Source organism: Corythoichthys intestinalis, chromosome 19 (genome assembly GCF_030265065.1).
Source record: "Corythoichthys intestinalis isolate RoL2023-P3 chromosome 19, ASM3026506v1, whole genome shotgun sequence".
Classification (NCBI taxonomy): Eukaryota; Metazoa; Chordata; class Actinopteri; order Syngnathiformes; family Syngnathidae; genus Corythoichthys; species Corythoichthys intestinalis.
The window spans coordinates 6,160,280-6,176,052 of record NC_080413.1 but is presented as its reverse complement, the minus strand read 5'-3'; the positions used below and the strand labels follow the sequence as shown (position 1 = coordinate 6,176,052).

Genomic DNA, 15,773 nt, shown 5'->3' with positions numbered 1-15,773 from the left:
CGTAACTGTCAGTTTTTTTGCTCTTTTAACAAAAAATCGAGAAATTTTTATGTCCATATCTACAAAGAATTCAGTGATTGAAGCATTTATTCGCTGGAATTTTTGTCTTTGTTTACACATGGAGGCGGCTAATTTTCGTAACTGACTGGCCTCATAGTTGGCAGTATTTACGCGAAATAAATGCTACCTGCACGCTTTTTTTTTTTTTTTTTTTTTTTTTTTGCTTTTAACCAAGAATCGAGACTATTTTACGTACCTATCTATAAAGAATTCAGGGATTTAAGCATGTATTCACAAGAATTTTAGCCAGAAAAGCTCTGTTTATGTCAGGCGGCTGCTAGCCTCATTTGCTAACAGAGTAGCATTGTACTTCGACATATACACGTAAACGCTAACTGCACGGTTCCTTTGCTTTCAACCAAGAATCAAGACTGTTTTACGTCCATATCTATGAAGAATTCTGGAATTTAAGCATTTATACACAAGAATTTTTGCCAGAAAAGCTCTGTTTACGTCAGGCGGCCGCTTGCCTCATTCGCTAACAGTATATATTGTATAATGATAATAAATGGGTACTCTATAATAAGTTGTGATTGTATATAGAATTGATTAATAATCTATTTACATATTGTTTATAATTGATTCTACATGTTTTCCTCAAGCATTAAGTTTCTGGTGTTAAATTGAGTGATCTATTAGCTGTTGAAAACTTTTTTAAAAAATTAGCTATTTTGGTCAAAAACGTATATATGTTAAATATTGCTATGGATCCTGAAAATATAGGTGATTATCTCTACATTTGGTGATTTTTGTGCATCTAGTGGAAAATCCTAGACTTTTATAGCCATTTTAAGTTGTGTTATACTTATATAAAAAAGGGAACAACTTTGATTTTTTTTATGCCGCTGCTCATGGAGACTCTTATATGGCTAAGGTAGGTGCCTGTTTTGGTCTTAGGTTGGTAGCAGCTTCGGTTTTGAAACTATTGGAAGTTTTGAAAATAGGCCCCCAACGAATCGGCCTCTTGTCATGTCAATACGTTATGAAGTCTATAATGAAACATTTATTTTAGTGTTTTTTTTAAATCATTAAAAACGATTAGAATGAAAATAAAAGGCTATACAAAGTGAAAATTGAAAAAACTTTAAACAAGTTTTTTCTCCTGTTTGCAGGGGAGACGCCCAGCAGCGAGTGTTAAAAGGGCAGGAAGTTGATTTTAATTATAGAGTGAATTGTCAGGAAACCACCAAGAAGATGATAGGAAGTTCACATAAAAATAAAATACATGAGTGGTTTAATTTCCTGGCAAAGTTTATTTAGGAGCCTATCGTCATCAATCGGGTGACTCATTATGTTAAAATTATGTTATTTAGTCCAAAACACTCACATAAACACGTCATATCTTTTTTTCCGTATCTTTCTGAAGCGTATTCGTTTGAAGTTAAAACCGGAAGTGGTATTTCTCGATACGTCGTACTTGACGTATCGCCAGCAGGAGGAAACGGGGAAGACTAGCGCTACTGTTTCTGCGTGTGGGACTTGTAGTCAGTCGCACTCTGAATCTTTTGTGTGACTAGCAGCTTTTTCTTGCCTTAAACGGACAACTCCCCGTCGGTGTGATTCATAAAGTGACATTTATCAACCCACGGTTGGCTCGCTTTCTCGTCGCCATGAACGGGAAGTCGGCCCATGGCTCGGCGGGAGGAATGGCGTGCATCGACGGGCTGCCGCCGCTGCCCAAGAGCCTGAGCGGCTTGCTCAACTCGAGCGGCGGCTCGTGGAGGGACATGGAGCGGATGTACTTGAAGAAGACCATGATCCAGGACGACCTGAGCCGAGGCCGGAATAACGCCGACAGCCTGCTGGCCAGCAAGCCGGCTAACCTCGACGCCGCCCTGGCTTTGCTGAGGAAAGAGATGGTAAGTTTTCTCCGAGCCAGACTCCCTCGAAAATCACGCCTATTTTTATACAACCTTTCATTTTAACTAGTTACACGTCTTCGAATCGCTTTAAAATAATATTATTGATCATTTTAGCTTTTTGTGACAAATTCGGCTTGTGTATGGGGTGCATTTGACAACGTTACGAAGAAACAAATGGCAACTTTCAGACTGGTTTTGGGCTTTCACTTGTTTTACTATTCCTCCATTGCCAGTGATTTAAATCCCAGACTCCTTCAAAAAAATACGCACATTTTTGTGGTGTCAATGACAAATAAAATCTCTGAATCTGATTTACGCATTCTCCAAACCCTCTTATTACCTTATCTAAAAAGATAAATCAACCAGTGTCAAATTTGGGTTATGTTCACACTAGGGTTGTTCCGATCATGTTTTTTTGCTCCCAATCCGATCCCGATCGTGTTAGTTTGAGTGTCTGACGATCCCAATATTTCCCGATCTGATTGCTTTTTTTTTGTTGTTGCTCCCGATTCAATTCCAATCATTCCCGATAATTTTTTCCGATCATATTCATTTTGGCAATGCGTTAAGAAAAAAAATGAATAAAACTCGGACGAATATATACATTGAACATACAGTACATAAGTACTTTATTTGTTTATTATGACAATAAATCCTCAAGATGGCATTTACATTATTAACATTCTTTCTGTGAGAGGGATCCACGGATAGAAAGACTTGTAATTCTTAAAGGATAAATGTGACTTTGTATATTGTGACTAAATATTGCCATCTAGTGTATTTGTTGAGCTTTCAGTAAATGATACTGCAGCCATTTAACTTCTGCCCAAATACATGATGGGAAGTGCAACCATGACTTGAACCATGAATTGATATATCTTCTCTGCGTTGGGAAAGAACATAGGGTGTTAAGAAAATGATCAACTACTACCTTTCTTCCCCACATTGCCTCCCACGTTATTTTTAATTGCTGAGAGAGGTATTGTAAGGCTTTAGCCACATAAAAAATTGTTCCAAAGGCTGTCTAAATTCTCTCTACTCATTATATGCTGCCTTTTAGCACTATCTATAGGTAAAACGCCGTCTTTATAGATTGAACGCGACAATGCGTGAGTGGGTCGTGCAGCGCAGGCATTAATTATTTAACGTGATTAATTAAAAAAAATTAATTACCGCCGTTAAAGCAATAAATTTGATAGCCCTACTTTAAGCCAAAACTACTCAGGATGAGTGCAAGACATTTGAATAAATAAATAAATAAACGATAAAAAAAAAAATATATATATATATATATATATAATATATATATATATATATATATATATTAAAAAAAAGGCATGTCCGATATTTTTTTGCCGATTCCGATACAGTACTTTGAAAATGACGTGATCGGACCCACATCTTTAGTTCACACTATTACTCAAAAGAAACGTCAGCCTTCAAAATACCAGATTCCCTAAAAAAAACAGCACATTTTGACGTCGCATCTCTTTTGGACCAAACCTCAACACGATGTTATAATTAAATCAATTTGCCAAATTTTGGCGTTTTTTTGGTAAATTCGGCTGACGTTAAATAAGAATTGGCAACTTTTAAAATGTGTTTTGAGCTTCTTGCACTAAAAAATAAGACACGTTTTGTTATCATCTTGTGTTTGAATTGTTTATATGTACTGAATGATACACTGATTTTTTTTATTTTAAAAAGCAAAATAAATCGTGATCTGGTTTCCGATTTTCTAAAACGAGAAATTAATTAAGTCGTTTTCTGAATTTGGATTTTAAAACTGAAATGAAATGAACAGTTGATACACAGATATCCATAATAGGGCTGCAGCTGTCAATAATTAATCGATTAATCTATTGATTCGTTAGTTTGGATATTCAAATAATCGGATTACAAATATTTAATGCCTTTCAGAATAAATTTTAAGATATGTAAAACTAAAGACATGCTTGCAATATTATTTCTTTTGGCTCGCAAAGATTGCACTTTCAAATGAGCATTAAATACGAATAGACAAGTTTCCTGAGCGAAATATGGGCGGCGCCATCTTGGAAAATTTCTGCATCGAACTTCCGGTTTAGAAAAAAACCTCATGAGTTGCGGTTGAAGTTAGCAGTGTGTTTGTGAAGTTAAAACGTCAAAATCAAGCCAGAAGAACCTACGGAATCTCCGAAAATTCAGCACGACGTAGATGAGACGTAAATGAGATTGTATGATTGTTCTTATCACTTCGTTGATCATTCGTGGACAAAATTATAACAACCTATCAGCCTATGTTGACGTGACGCATAGATTAATACGCCAGCCACTTGAGTGACCAATATGAGGTGAAATTACAAATTATATTACATTTACCAAATGCAGAAGGGCTGATTTTGTTGTTACAAGGAAATACTACAAGGTATGTTCATATAAACAAAAATACTATGTCATTGTTTTTTATTGCAGATATTAATCGCAATAAAAAAGCTGGACAACATGATTCCATTTCTTGTTTTACTTAAAACGATCGGTGCATGTGCAAAACAGGTAAATAAATCACAACTTTTAAAATTGCTTGGAAAAAATAGCATACAAGAATGTGATATCAGTAAGCAGAGCTCCGGAGCGGCTTGAGAGCCTCGCCAAACTTTGGGGCCGTTTTCATAGTGACTCTCCGAGAAGAGGAAAAGTTTAATGTTTGCATTTATGTGGTTCCGTTTCCATTCGAACAATGTCGCAATTCCGCATGAAAATGATGTAGTATTCGTGCCAGGCCCTAGGGGGCAGTGCAAATTTACAAGGCGACAGCGAGTGATGCACTTTGACCTCCTCAGCCCGGAAGACAACATGCCCACCCACTCCAAGCAATGGCATTTTCTTATGTTCAAAAAGGCACAAAAATGGAAACATTCAACCTATTTAAATTAAAAATATTATTAAAAACAGTAAATTAAAGGCGACGTTCCACCATATTTGCTGTTTTTAATGTTTAGTAGCACCGCTGCGCACGCCCAATGTGACGTGTACGAGTGCCGATGTTATCGGCGCGGTCCCGTCCGTCCATCCATCCATCCAAAAAAATGCTAAATGTACGTACATCTCAACTAAATAACGAATGCTTTTAAAAAAACAACATTTTAGCTCAAACAAAAACATACCTTATGTTGTTCTTAACAGGGAGCACCGGGATTTAGCCATGTTTGATATTGATACTATTTGCTCATTTTGGATTATTCTAATAAATTCAACTAACTTTATTGTGTATATTCTAGGGCTGTCAAATTCATCGCGGGTAACGGGCGGTAATTAATTTTTTAAATTAATCACGTTAAAATATTTGACGCAATTAACGCATGCACGGAATGACCCGTTCATGCATTGCCTCAAACAGTTTACAATGACGCTGTTTTTGCACATTGAGAGCGAAAAGGCAGACAAATGCGGGTGGACACAGGTGTTCATTGGACCGCGCCTTTTATTGGCTTAAGCTTTGACAGCCGCTACGAACAGTCATGGTTGCCATACTTCCCATCATGCATTTGGGCAGAGCAAGACATGATCTTTTTCTTAACACGCTGAATTGAACATAACGCAGAACATATTGTATACCATTTTCAGCCACTACTGACAGTCATGGTTGCCCAATTTCCCATCATGCATTTGGGCTGAGCAGGAGACATTCTTTTTCTTAATATTAAATAACTATAACTTGTACTCAAATTTATCTTTTAAGAACTACAAGTCTTTCTATCTGTGGATCCCTTTAACAGAAAGAATGTTAATAATGTTAATGCCATCTTGTGGATTTATTGTTATAATAAACAAATACAGTACTTATGTACAGTATGTTCAATGTTTATGTCCATCTTGTGTCTTCTTTGCATTCCAACAATAATTTACAGGAAAATATGGCATATTTTACAGATGGTTTGAATTGCGATTGATTACGATTAATTAATTTCTAAGCTGTGATTAACTCGATTAAAAATTTTAATCGTTTGACAGCATACACTTACTCAAACCCAATCACTTTTTTTTCCCGTGCGACTTAGAATTTTTAATTTATTATCCATACCTAAAAGAACCAGGCTTGTTTAATCAAAATTCCTGCTCCCCTGAATGCTTGTCATTGTAAAATTACCATGTTAAACTTGACCTGGCAGGCTTTTACTGTGCACAAAAGAATGTTTGACATGTTTTTCCACCCCCCTTCACTTCCTTGCCTGCATCCAGGGCTTTCCCTATCAGAACCAGTCCAGCAGTCACTCACTGGATGAAAAATCCCATCTCCTGCCATGCACAGGATACGAGCTTTGCTAAATCCTATTTGGAAGCCCTCAGGTCGAGGCTTAACTGTCTCTGTTGAACCTCAGTCTCCCGAGGTCACTCGGCGTCTGAAGAGTTTGAACAGTCGCGACTAGCACGCCTGTGATTTGTTGACTCAGACAACGCCGTAGGCCTCGGGTCAAATTATGAGCATTGTGGCACGCGGTTGTAATAGCTTTTAAAACACACTTATGTCAAAAGTATGGGTGGAACAGTATGTCGATATGGAGCTATGGACAGACAAATTAATCCATCATTTAGTCGTTCAACTCCAATGATCGTTTCTGTGACTATGACTGAGATAGATGCCCAATCCATTTGAATTTGAAATGTTAGCGTTCATAGATTTTTGCAAAAAATAATTTTAGGACTGCAGCTATCGATTATCTAAGTAATCGTTTAATCGATCATTTACAGTGCCTTGCAAAAGTATTCGGCCCCCTTGAATCTTGCAACCTTTCGCCACATTTCAGGCTTCAAACATAAAGATAAGAAATTTAATTTTTTTGTCAAGAATCAACAACAAGTGGGACACAATCGTGAAGTGGAACAACATTTATTGGATAATTTAAACTTTTTTAACAAATAAAAAACTGAAAAGTGGGGCGTGCAATATTATTCGGCCCCTTTACTTTCAGTGCAGCAAACTCACTCCAGATGTTCAGTGAGGATCTCTGAATGATCCAATGTTGTCCAATATGACCGATGATGATAAATAGAATCCAAATGTGTGTAATCAAGTCTCCGTATAAATGTACCTGCTCTGTGATAGTCTCAGGGTTCTGTTTAAAGTGCAGAGAGCATTATGAAAACCAAGGAACACACCAGGCAGGTCCGAGATACTGTTGTGGAGAAGTTTAAAGCCGGATTTGGATACAAAAAGATTTCCCAAGCTTTAAACATCTCAAGCAGCACTGTGCAAGCCATCATATTGAAATGGAAGGAGCATCAGACCACTGCAAATCTACCAAGACCCGGCCGTCCTTCCAAACTTTCTTCTCAAACAAGGAGAAAACTGATCAGAGATGCAGCCAAGAGGCCCATGATCACTCTGGATGAACTGCAGAGATCTACAGCTGAGGTGGGAGAGTCTGTCCATAGGACAACAATCAGTCGTACACTGCACAAATCTGGCCTTTACGGAAGAGTGGCAAGAAGTAAGCCATTTCTGAAAGATATCCATAAAAAGTCTCGTTTAAAGTTTGCCACAAGCCACCTGGGAGACACACCAAACATGTGGAAGAAGGTGCTCTGGTCAGATGAAACCAAAATTGAACTTTTTGGCCACAATGCAAAACGATATGTTTGGCGTAAAAGCAACACAGCTCATCACCCCGAACACACCATCCCCACTGTCAAACATGGTGGTGGCAGCATCATGGTTTGGGCCTGCTTTTCTTCAGCAGGGACAGGGAAGATGGTTAAAATTGACGGGAAGATGGATGCAGCCAAATACAGGAACATTCTGGAAGAAAACCTGTTGGTATCTGCACAAGACCTGAGACTGGGACGGAGATTTATCTTCCAACAGGACAATGATCCAAAACATAAAGCCAAATCTACAATGGAATGGTTCAAAAATAAAGGTATCCAGGTGTTAGAATGGCCAAGTCAAAGTCCAGACCTGAATCCAATCGAGAATCTGTGGAAAGAGCTGAAGACTGCTGTTCACAAACACTCTTCATCCAACCTCACTGAGCTCGAGCTGTTTTGCAAGGAAGAATGGGCAAGAATGTCAGTCTCTCGATGTGCAAAACTGATAGAAACATACCCCAAGCGACTTGCAGCTGTAATTGGAGCAAAAGGTGGCGCTACAAAGTATTAACGCAAGGGGGCCGAATAATATTGCACGCCCCACTTTTCAGTTTTTTATTTGTTAAAAAAGTTTAAATTATCCAATAAATTTTGTTCCACTTCACGACTGTGTCCCACTTGTTGTTGATTCTTGACAAAAAATTAAAATTTTATATCTATATGTTTGAAGCCTGAAATGTGGCGAAAGGTTGCAAGGTTCAAGGGGGCCGAATACTTTTGCAAGGCACTGTAATTAATTTGAATAAAGGAGTAATCGGATTAGGAACATTATATACGTTGCAGAATAAATTTTAAGAGATGTACAACAAAGGCTTGCGAAGATTGCACTTTCAAAAGGTCATTAAACGTGAATACCAAGTAAAATTCCTGAGTTTTTTCAAACTATGCAGATTTACGCTTTCATTTCACTAGAGTAATAATTAAAATACCTGATCTAAGCCTGAAACGGTATAAAAAAATGTATAAATGAGAATCGGGAGTACATCAAAAGAACAGTTGGCTGACTCGCATAGCAAAAGTCCTCTAGCTTAAGTAACCCTAACTACCCCCTAAATCTCAAAATAATTATCCAGAAACATGTATTATATTTCATATTAATACAATACAGTAAAAATTAAGCAACAAAAAAGCAGACGAGACACTATTCCGCGACTTAATTTTTTTTAAAAAAAACGACTGGAGACAAAATGGCGGACGGGTCGTAAAGTTGAAATCACGTACGTCGTAACCCGGGGACTATCTGTACTTGTTGAAATTCACAGTAGACAGATAATCGGACGGCGCATGATTAGACGTATATCATCTTGGGAAGGGCGACAAGCACTCTTTTACGGAGGCATGCGTAGCTGGTGGCCATCTTGAGTGGGTCAACCACATATTGCGCAGTGTAGGAGTTTTATTTCTTAATGGTCCCCGATGAACGTACAACACAAATTTACACCCCTCGTAAAGGTCAACCAATGCTTAATTGTTGGTATTTCCTGGGCGGGGCCTCTAGGTGGGCTTACGTCAGCAGGACATGTCCCTGCTGTGCCAGCTGTGGTCGCTGCACGAGTCCATCCAAGAGTACAAGGGCAGCTGCCAGGACTTGAGCGCCGCCTCGGGCCTAGGCATGATGGAAAACGGCTACTTCGACGAAGACGACGAGTACTATCCGGAACCGGGCGCCACTCCCACCGGCGAGCACCCCGACGGCGAAGGGTTAGTTGAGTCGGCGGACGGAAGCGAGGCGGGGGTCAGCAAAGACGACAGCTGGGAATCCTTTCGCGTCACCATCTGATGCCACCACGTGCTATTTTCTTACTTTTTGCACCGGGAATGTGACGCTCTCGCCTTGTTATGGCGCCCCCTTGGATCAAATGTTAATGCTGCGGGGGCGGCTAGCCTGGAGTCGGACTTGTTTACCGAAAAAAAGATGTTAAGTAATATACTGTATTGTACGTTAGATGTTTTTCTTATTATAAACTTATGCCGGTTATTTACGCTATTCGGCAAGGACTTTTATATATAAATGTATGGAGAAAGATTTATTATTTATTATGTAATATAAAGAAAAAAAAACACATTAGCTACTCTTGTGTGGGGAAGAGTTTGCGGCTAAGAATGAATTTGTTCACCGAAAATAACGTGACGATTAGACGAGTGGGTTTTCTTTGACGTTCGGGAAATTGTTGCGTGGAAGAAAAACGTTAACAATTTTAGCTAGCCAAGCATCGGAATGTGACAAATTATTTTAGTAAATCTGTCAGGACAGAATGGAATGATCTTATGAAATGGCCTTCGAAGTTTCGGGAAGTAATTGTTGTGGAGAAAATTTAACGATTCTAGCTAGCCAAGAGTTAGCATACGACAAATTATTTTCATAAAGTGTCGGAACGATCTGGAGTGAAATGATCTTTTCATCATTATTTAAAAAAATGTTAACGATTTTACCTTGTTGACATTTTGGGAAATAATTGTCGCGTAGAGAAAATAACGTTAACGATTCTGGCGTAGCCTAATGTTTGAGTGCGCAAATTATTTTCGTAAAAGTGTCGGGATGATCTGAAGTGGAACGATCTGACGAAATGGCCTTTTCTGCGAAGTTTCTGGAAATACTTGTTGCGTAGAAAATTAACAATCCTAGTTAGGCGGGCGCTACATTTACGACAAATTATTTTCATAAAGTTGTCGCTGCAATCTGTAGGGAAATACTTTTTCAGTGGAAAATGTGAAGATTCTGGCCTAGTTTAACTTTTGAGCACGACAAATTATTTTCCTAAAACTGTCAGGATGAGCTGAAGTGGAACGGTCTTATGAGATGGTCTTCAAATTTCAGGAAATAATTGTTGCATAGAAAATTACGTCAATTCTAGCGTTAGAATACGACATCGCTGTCGGGAAGATCTGGAGTGGAATGATCTTTCGAAATGCCTTCGACGATTTGGGAAATGATTGTTGCGTAGCAAAAAAAAAAAAAAACGTTAACGAGACTGGCGTAGCCTAACGTTTGAGTGCAACAAATTATGTTCGTAAAACTATAGGGATGATCTGAAATGGAACAATCTTATGGCCTTGGACATTTCGGGAGATAATTGCGTAGAAAATTATGTTAACGATTTTCGCGTTATAATTCGACATTTTCAAAAGTTTTCGGGAAAACTGGAAAAAATTGTCAACGATACTGGCGTAGCCTAATGTAAACGCAACAAATTATATTTGTGAAAAGGCTAGGATAATCTGGAGTGGAACCATTTTACGAGATGGCCTTTTCGTTAACATTTTGAGAAATAATTGTCGCATAGAGAAAAACTGACGATTTTGACGTAGCCTAACGTTGGAATACGACAAATTATTTTCGTAAAGCTGTCATACCGATCTGGAGTGGAATGATTTTACGAGATGGCCTCTGTTCATTGTTTCGGGAAATAATTGTTGTGTGGAAAATGTAACGATTGTAGTTAGCCAAGCGTTAGAATACAACAAATTATTATCGTAAAGCTGTCGGAACGATCTGGAGTGGAATGACCTTTCGAGATGGCTGGTTCTTCGACGTTTTGGGAAATAATTGTTAAGTGGAAAATGTAACGATTCTGGCACAGCTTAACGTTTGAGCGCGACAAATTATTTTCGTGAAAATGTCAGGAGGATCTGAAGTGGAACGATTTTACAAGATGGTCTTGTCTTCAACGTTTATGGAAATGTTGCTTATAAAAATTACGTTAATGATTCTTGCTAGCCAAGCGTTACAATACGACAAATTATTTTTGTAAAGGTGTGGGAGCCATCTGGAGTGGAATGATATTTTGCGATGGCCGGTTCTTCGACGTTTCGGGAGATAATTGTTAAGTGGAAAATGTAACGATTCTGGCGTAGCTTAACGTTTGAGCGCGACAAATTATTTTCGTGAAAATGTCGGGATGATCAGAAGTGGAACGATCTTACAAGATGGTCTTTTTTTTTCGTTTCTGGAAATGTTGCGTATAAAAATTACATTAATGATTCTTGCTAGCCAAGCGTTAGAATACGACAAATTATTTTCGTAAAGCTAACGGGACGATCTGAAGCGGAATGATCTTAAGAGATAACGTTCTGGGAAATGATTGTTGCGTAAAAAAAAAAAAAAAACTTTCACGATACTTACTTTGCCTAACTTCGGAATGCGACAAATTATTTTCGGGAAATAATTGTTGAGGAGAAAATGTAGCAATTCTAGTTAGCCAAGCGTTAGAATACAACAAATTATTATCGTAAAGCTGTCTGTACGACCTGGAGTGGAATGACCTTTCGAGATGGCTGGTTCTTCGACGTTTCGGGAAATGATTGATAAGTGGAAAATGTAGCGATTCCGGCATAGCTTAACGTTTGAGTGCGACAAATTATTTTTGTGAAAATGTCAGGAGTATCTGAAGTGGAACGATTTTACAAGATGGTCTTGTCTTCAACGTTTATGGAAATGTTGCGTATAAAAATTACGTTAATGATTCTTGCTAGCCAAGCGTTAGAATACGACAAATTTTTTTTGTGAAGGTGTCGGAACGATCTGGAGTGGAATGATATTTCGCGATGGCCGGTTGTTCGACGTTTCAGGAGATAATTCTTAAGTGGAAAATGTAACGATTCTGGCGTAGCTTAACGTTTGAGAGCGACAAATTATTTTCGTGAAAATGTCGGGATGATCAGAAGTGGAACGATCTTACAAGATGGTCCTTTTTTTTTCGTTTCTGGAAATGTTGCGTATAAAAATTACATTAATGATTCTTGCTAGCCAAGCGTTAGAATACGACAAATTATTTTCGTAAAGTTGACGGGACGATCTGAAGCGGAATGATCTTAAGAGATGGCGTTCCGGGAAATGATTGCGTAAAAAAAAAAAAAAAAAAAAAAACTTTAACGATACTTACTTAGCCTAACTTCGGAATGCGACAAATTACTTTCGTAAAATTGTCGATACAACCTAGAGAAAAACTATCTTACAAAATGGTCATTGTCGTTGGGAAAATAACGGTCCCATGGACAAATGTTAACAATTCCAGCCTAGCCTAGTGTTGGAATGCGCCAATTTTTTTTCGTAAAGCTGTTAGGACGATCTGGAGAGGAAATGATTTTACGAAAGTCTTTATTTCCCCAATGGTTAGCGCCGAAAAGTTTGATTGTTCGTAATGATGATGTCATTTGAATACAGGGTCCTCACGCTACCACCGCAGCCCGATCAACATCTTGTTTTCGTCGTCAAATCGATTAGCTCTCGATTTTTGTCTGCGTCTCCAGTCCACTCGTCACGTTTATAACATTTATATGTCTGTATACGGCACATGACCAAAGAACGTACCGTAGCTAAAAAACAAAAAATCGAATGTCTTCGCATCGTAGCGCGAGAAATATCAGCTTTGTCAGTATCATATAACACTTTATTATGTCGATGTATTTTTTTGAATGTTTTTCTGTCTAGCCCGCATCATGGCAGTGAAATCCGATTAACGATACCCGCCGTCTTTGGATGTCTTCGCTACCGGTGCCTTCATAGACAAGTGGTGACTAATAAACCGTATGCAGGCTTTATCACGCTAACGACTGTCTTGCGACGAATTGTATTTTATCCGGCGTCGGGATCCGAAAAGCTTCCACTTTTTTTGTCGATAGTTAAGAACACAATAAGTGGTAAGTGAATTTGTGTTTTTATTTTTGAACACACGAAGCAAAAAACAACACAAACGCTTGAAATAATACACCAGCAGCTGCTCGTAGCGATACAGCAAAGCTAGCATTTTTCTTTAAAAAATGTCTTAAATGCCGGGTTTTTGTCTAGTTGTTCCGATAATGTTCATGAAGTGGTGAGAGTACAAAGAAGGTTTTCATTGGGTGGTGTTGTTTCCAACTCATTCCTCTGCAAACAAGCACACAGATGCTGCTTTTCTGGTTGATATCAGTGAAATAAAAGGTTACATATGTTTACGTGTAATGGCGTTTTTGTTTTTTTTTTTTTTTCATTATACTGGCGTTTTTTTGTTTTTTTTTTTTTTCATTGTGTCTTGTTTAACGCTCTCATGTAGGAATTCAGATTTTTATTCTTAGATATTTTTATTATATTCATATAGGACAGGGGTCTCAAACATGCGGCCACAGGGACCAATTACGGCTCGCGGGACAAAATTATGTGGTCCCTGTTTGACATCCAATTGTAGTATTAGTGTTGCTTGCATGTATTTCACGATGGTAAAGTCAAAGAAATTATATGCCTAAAACTAATTTTAGATGAATTGAATTCATTAAATTATCTCGTTTAGATTTTTTAAAATATATATTTAAATGGTAACAAATAGTTTTTTTTTAAAAATGCAAATGAAAGACAACCGGTAAGTAATAATACATATAAACAATTCTAAATGATAAAAAAATTGAACTTAAAAAAATAAAATTAGAATAAATTAAATAGAATTAGGTATAGTTTTCTTTTTATTATTATTCTATGTGTATATGATAAATAAAAAAGATTTAGAAAAAACAAAGTAAAACGAGACATAAGTAATATTAGTTATAGAGGACTAAACAAAATAAATATATTTAAAAATAAAATATAGTACAATGTATTCAAAGAAAACACAACAGATTGTTATAAATTGAAAAAATATATAGTTTCATATATTTTTTACAAATGCAAATTAAAACTAATAATATTCTAAATAAATGAAAATTTGAACTTAAAAAAATAATAATAAATCCAAAAATATACCTATGTGTACAGTACTGTATATACATATATATATATATATATGGATATGTATACAATAAATAAAAATATTTTATATATATGATATAAATATAAGAATATTAAAAAAAACAAAAATTAAAACGAGGCATGAGTAATATTAGGTATACATGATTAAATACAATTAATATATTTTAAAATATAGAAAATTATACAATATTTTGAGAAAAAAAAATTAAAACATGAATGGAAAAATATATAAATTTATATACTAATAATTTGTAAAAATGCAAATTAAAACAAGTAATATTAGATAAAAAGGACTAAACAAAATTAATGTTTTTAAAAATAAAATATAAAACATTTACAATATATTAGGAGAGAAAAACATTAAAAGAAATTGTTATAAATTGAAACAATTTATAAATGCATGTATTCATTTTTCAAATGCAAATTAAAATGAGTAATATAAACGAAATAAAAGTTTGAACTTCAAAAAAATGAAATTATAATAAATTGGGAAAAACTACATATGTCTACAATATGTAAAGATATGTATATAATAAAAATATTTTTAAATGCAAATTAAAATATGAGTAATAGATATATAGGATTAAAAATATATATATTTTAAAAAATCAATTTTCATAGAAAAACAGTTTAAAGCAAACTTATAAATTTAAAAAATATATAAATTCATGTATTAATAATTTTTTAAAATGCAAATTAAAACCAGTAATATTAAATAAAAAGGACTAAATAAAATTAATAAAAATATATAAAATATTAAAACATTAAACCAAACTGCAATAAATTGGAAAAAAAGAAAAATTCATATATTAATAATTTTTAGGAATGAAATTCAAAAAGAGTAATATTAGATATACAGGGCTAAATAAAATTAATAAAAATATATTAAAAACAAAACAAATTGTAATAAATTAAAAAAATATATATATATATAAACAATTTTTAGAAATGCAAATTAAAACGAGTAAGACAGTATTAGATGTATAGGACTAAATAAAATATATATGAAAAATATATATACAGTAGATTAAAATATAAAAAAAATATTTAAACGAACTGTTCTATTTAAAATAAATGTGGACTGTTGTTCTCAAAATTGTATTTGTTTTGCTTAATAACCGCACACATCACAACACTTTGGCTGCCATTGACGGCAGTAGACGTCCAACCCATTTTAACTGTTCAAATGCATGGATTGGATGTCTTGCTGCCGGTAGGTGTTTTCAATACAAATTTTACCACTCTTTTACTAATGCCCACAACACATGACCTAAACTAAACTAACGCTAACTTTTGAATAGCTGTCCGCTGTCCTTGAATGAGTTCAAACAAAAACTGTGCTAATCAAGACCACGAGAAAGCTTCAGGATGCTCTCCTCCTCCGTTTTCATCTTCCGGCCTACTTTTTCCGCTCTTGCCTTGACGCGCAGCCACGTGCCTTGCATCTAAATGCGTCAATCTGCATTTTTGCTTGCTTTGAAGCTGCAGCTTCTCTCACCAGAGGC

General features: G+C 36.1%; 1 protein-coding gene across 1 annotated transcript; it reads left to right on the top strand.

The window, feature by feature from the left end:
* Positions 1-1,476: 1,476 nt before the first annotated feature.
* On the top strand, positions 1,477-13,905 carry fam89a (family with sequence similarity 89 member A). Its single transcript, XM_057823616.1, has 2 exons — positions 1,477-1,919; positions 9,049-13,905. The coding sequence occupies exons 1-2, from the start codon at positions 1,671-1,673 to the stop codon at positions 9,328-9,330; spliced, it is 531 nt and encodes a 176-aa protein (XP_057679599.1). The 5' UTR covers positions 1,477-1,670; the 3' UTR covers positions 9,331-13,905.
* The last annotated feature ends 1,868 nt before the right edge of the window (positions 13,906-15,773 follow it).